The sequence below is a fragment of the Clupea harengus genome, chromosome 18 (assembly GCF_900700415.2).
Source record: "Clupea harengus chromosome 18, Ch_v2.0.2, whole genome shotgun sequence".
NCBI lineage: Eukaryota > Metazoa > Chordata > Actinopteri > Clupeiformes > Clupeidae > Clupea > Clupea harengus.
In genome coordinates this window covers 16,812,996-16,817,995 of record NC_045169.1, presented here as the reverse complement: position 1 = coordinate 16,817,995, position 5,000 = coordinate 16,812,996, and the positions used below count along the sequence as shown (strand labels likewise).

General features: G+C 44.2%; 1 protein-coding gene across 2 annotated transcripts in view; it reads left to right on the top strand.

The window, feature by feature from the left end:
* rgs12a (regulator of G protein signaling 12a) overlaps nt 1-5,000 on the top strand; it is a 37,142-nt gene that overhangs the window by 18,543 nt on the left and 13,599 nt on the right. For both annotated transcript variants that reach the window (XM_042710363.1, XM_031584800.2), the window contains 4 exons: nt 2,599-2,768; nt 3,456-3,548; nt 3,892-4,035; nt 4,352-4,528. In XM_042710363.1, coding sequence (XP_042566297.1) covers nt 2,599-2,768; nt 3,456-3,548; nt 3,892-4,035; nt 4,352-4,528 — 584 coding nt within the window. The remainder of the gene's footprint in view (nt 1-2,598; nt 2,769-3,455; nt 3,549-3,891; nt 4,036-4,351; nt 4,529-5,000) is intronic.

The following is a 5,000-nucleotide window of genomic DNA, read 5'->3' as shown; positions in this document are numbered from 1 at the left end:
CACAATGATATCTTGTAAATGGCTACATTATACTGAGGTTCGCATAGTTGTAGAGTTTGTTGTAAATGGCTACATTGTACTACAGTTCGGATAGTTTTAGAGTTTGATGTAAATTGCTACATTGTACTATGGTTAGAATAGTTGTAGGGTTTTGTAAATGTGTTTACAGTGGTGTGATACAATATGCTCCCTGTGATAATTACACAGTAACAAGAGCTGTAGCTATGTGTCATTGACTGTGGTTGTTATACTTAAGTTGACTTTGGCTACTTCTTGTGTTTGTCCATTTGGTCACAAGATGAACTCAGGGCTGTGGTTAACAAATTGGCAACAGCATATAGCCCTACTCATTAGAGATGTACACTGTCTGAAAACCTTAAACAAAGTAATCACTTAAGTGCAGAGTACCCACAGATACATGGTTGAAATAGTAGGCTAGGTAGTGGCGGTGGTTGACTTGTCAGAATGGAGACTCGAGATTGTCCTCTGGGAAAATGGCAACAGGTGGAGGGACTGTGGAGGCTGTTGGCTAGGCTGTGGTTGTTTTCATTAGAGGTTTACTGCCGGTGGTGGTGCTGTGTGTTTGTGAAAGGGTGTAAAAGTCTGTTTGCTGTGTGTTTGCTGTCCTCGGTGGTGTGAAAAGACGTTTGTAAATACCACAGTCTCGAGTGTTGCGAGGTCTCAGGCACAGACGCCAGAGCTCCAGAGTTTTACTGAGTTACTCCAAAAACAGTTTCCCCTGCATCGGAGTAAACTGGCACATTCATGGGCTACATGGTGTTAAACTGTTAGTGAAAGATAGATTGGAAAAGAGTTTTTCCAGTGTCTTGGAAAAGAGGCTTCTTGGTTTTGGCAAATGTTGCCAATCTATCCTATGCTGCAAACTCAGGCAAGTTCAGTTCAAGTTCTAGGAGAAGGTGTGGTGGCCCTGAGAGGACAAAAAGTATTGCTGAAAATTCTAGGAGTGTCTGAAGGAGTCTGATACTTTTAGTGCACTTTCTACTGAGGTCAGGGTTCTATGGAGCACACTGACCCCATGACAGTGCTGTGTCTTGGGGGATGGGGCCGGCTGGGGTGACCATGAAAAGCTCAGCATGACACTGATCAAGGGTGTGACCCCGGCTTTGATCAGGCTAGACCGGGGCGGAGTGGAACTTGTGCCCCCTGGGGTTCATGATTCTACACCTGGGGCTCATGATTCTACACCTGGGGCTCATGATTGTACCCCAGGAGTTTGTGATTCTACACCTGGGGTTCATGATTGAGTCCCTGTGCCAACGCAGTGTTCTCTCATTGGCTCACATTCTTAATAGGTGCCTTGTAACGTGGTCAGGCTCGCAGCTTTTTAGTATCTTAATTCAAAGACCCATACACTAGTATAAGTGATTATGCCGTAGTGCATACAATTACCCGATTGTGTTTTTATATTAGGTTACTGTAGGACAGCAATGTAAGCTACTGTATATTGGAATGGAAAATGGACATTTACATGTCGTCATTTGGCACATGCTTTTATCCAAAAAATGTCAAACCAACATTTGGTAATTTGCATATTTGTAATACATGATCAATATATGTTTTTGAAGAGGTTGTCGCTTAAATGTATTATTTCTATCAGTATGTTTTATGTGTCGGACGAACCTGAGCATTAAATTAACATTTTATGCTGAGGAGGACTTGGGTGTATCTGCCCTGTAGCTGTTCGACCCAAGGTTGCAGCGCGTTGGCCGATGTTCATGTTTTATAAATAACGACAGAGTAGAATGCAGTTGTGTGTTATCTGTCACTTTGGTTTGGATTTATCTGCAGCTAGGGCTCGCTGAGACTAGGTGAAGGCCAAATATGTGTAAATATGAGGATCCATAAATCACACGTGGAGGATTAACACCCCATCTTACCCCACCATCCTACCCCCCCCCCCCCCCCCCCCCTTGTCGAGACCGAGCTTGAAATCTTTTTGGAGATCTTACATTTTTTAAGACTTTTTAAGTGATTTGGTGGTCTCTTTTGACTCTTGTAAGATTCCTCAGGTGATCAATTTATACTAATGTGCGCCATAACCTGCCACAGCTATCTCCATTCCCTTCCCTCTGTTCTGAAATATGGGCTCCAATCCTGTTAAAACGTGCTGAATTTAGCTCATGCGTGGCAGGGAGTATTTCCCTTTCATCTGCGATTCTAACCCTTTTAAGGGATCACATTATGTACAACAAATCCTCTTCTGTAAGGACCACCTAATTTATCTTATTATGAGCCTTAGAGCTCACATTTATAACTTTATAATCGAAGTTGGTCTGCTGAGAGTTAAAAGCATCCCTTAAAACAAGCACTCACTAAGGCTAAATTTAGCGAACCACAAAGCAGGCAAAAAGTGTTACTGTCGTGTTTTAAAATCAAGTTGATATTGACATCTGTTTTATTTATCCTGATGCTAACACATACCAACACTAAATCAAATGAAGCATAAAACAAACAGTGAGTGTGTCCTACGCTTCAGATTTGGCTTAAAGTTGGTTGGTTGCCTGGTCATCCTGTGCTGTCTGGAGATCAGTGACCCCCACCCCCCTCCTGACCTTATGACCTTTGACCCGTGTCTAGAGCTGCGTTGTGCAGACCTGCAGGCGTGCGGTAGCGAGACCAGCCTCAACAGCAACGGCAGCCTGCCCGGCCCGCAGAGCCACCGCCGCCTGTTGGAGCGCCGCGTTGCATCATGGGCCGTCAGCTTTGAGCGCCTGCTGCAGGATCCAGTGGGCGTCCGCTATTTCTCCGTAAGTGCTTCTCCACCTGTCGTCTGCACCTCTCAGGACAATGCAGCTAAATTTAACCAAATGTGGCACAAACAACAACATCTAAGCCTCATTTAAATTACAGGCACATTAGATGCTGGATGAGTCAGGCACCGTGCACACACACAATAAACCAGGAACATAAAACGTCAATTTGTGGGACTCAGAAGCTAAATTTAAGTTTGATTTCAATTGCACGCTGTCTGGCACACCAAATAACATCTGATTTTATTTCGTTACTAGTCAACACACACCTCTGTGTGAAGCCACTTAATATTCAGTTAATACATTTATGTTTGATACAGATGGGATATTTACAAATTAACTAGGCGCATGGCCTTAGCAAAGCCCGCCCAGTCTTCCAGCTGTGTTACTACCACAGGTTTATACATCCTGAGACAGACAGTCGACTAGAACCTTGACACCGAGCTTCACTGAGTAGTGATAGTTCCCTCAGGCGAACCCTATCAGACAGTGTGTGGTGTATTTGTACCTCTAGTTACATTTACATTCATTTACATTTAGTAATTTTATCCTAAGCGACGTACAAAGGAGAGAACAATCAAGCTACGAGCAATGGAGACCTAGTGTAACAATGAATACATGTTCCCTCAGGCGAACCCTATCATCCCTACAGTGTGTAACTCGGCTGCTTTTGTTTGTTAACAGGAGTTCCTGAAGAAGGAGTTCAGTGAGGAGAACCTTATGTTCTGGCAAGCCTGTGAGTTCTTCAGCCAGGTGCCTGAGGCTGACAAGAACCAGGTGAGGCTGTTGTATAAATAATCGATCAAATGAATAATTTCTATGTTCATTTTTAGCCAGTTTTAAACATCAGTCTACAGACGGCAAAAAGCTAAGAACCTCTTAGTATAGACTTTTAGGTGTGTATTCAGTAACAGCATGTACCTGTTGTTTAAATCTGTTTGGAATCATTTAAAATCCCTGTAAAATAGATAAACTTGTAGATATTTAATGACAGTTTAACATAGAGCTTTTTGTTAGTGTTGAAGGAGGTCAGTTGATGTCAGACTGCATGGTGACTGGCTGAAATTTGATCATTGTCATTTTCACTAATGGAGTGTTTCCTTCCTCTTCCTGTTTGCAGCTATCCCAGAAGGCTCAGGAGATCTACAACAGCTTCCTGTCCAGTCAAGCGAGCACGCCGGTCAACATCGACAGCCAGGCACAGCTCGCCGACAACGTCCTCAACGCACCGCAGCCGGATATGTTCAGGGAGCCGCAGCTGCAGGTGAGAGAGTGATCAAGAATTAGAACATACACACACGTACACACACACACACACACACATGCACACATACACACACACATGCACACATTCATACACACACATGCATACAAAGACAGACATGCACACACACACACAAACATGCACACACACACACACACACACACACACACACATATCCTGTATTTCTGTTGATGCTGAAATCAAATTATACTCTGCATCAGCTGCGATCATGAATATTGTTGACGTACACATCAACACATCTCACCTTCTTCCCTTCCTGTCTCTATTCCTCTATCGCTCCCCAACCGCTGCTCAGATCTTCAACCTGATGAAGTTCGACAGCTACGCGCGCTTCCTCAAATCCACGCTCTATCAGGAGTGCATGGTGGCCGAGGTGGAGGGACGACCCCTCCCCGACCCCTACCAGGTGCCCTGCAGCCCCGCCCCCTCCAAGCACAGCTCCGACCGCTCCACCCTCCCCACGCCCAGAAAGGTAGGCGCTGTTACCATGGCGAATGCACTTTCAATTATGTAACAGAGGCAATAATAGCCCACAGGTGGGGTTCATTTGGGAGTCGGAATTTTACATTCATCTTGTAAAGTAGTGCAGTGTATCTGTTTATGCATTGGTCATGTTTAGTGTATCTGTTTATGCATTGACACTGGCAGGAAAACCTAATTTGTCCATATAGGGCGATGTTGGGCAGTTTTATGGTCTGAAATTTTAGGAGGGTAAACACACTGATTAATGCAAGTCAAATCTGACACATTCCTTGTGGTGGCTAGTGGAAAAGTGGCCCTTGAAAGTTTGTGTTTGTAAACGACTGTTTAGGTCTTTTTCTGACATGAGTTTAATTTCTTCACTGACCCACTTGTCACTTTAGGACCTTAATGAGGAGAGAGAACCTTTATGTAGTCTTATATGTGTTCAGGCGAGGTCGCTGTAATGTGTGACCGGTGTTAAG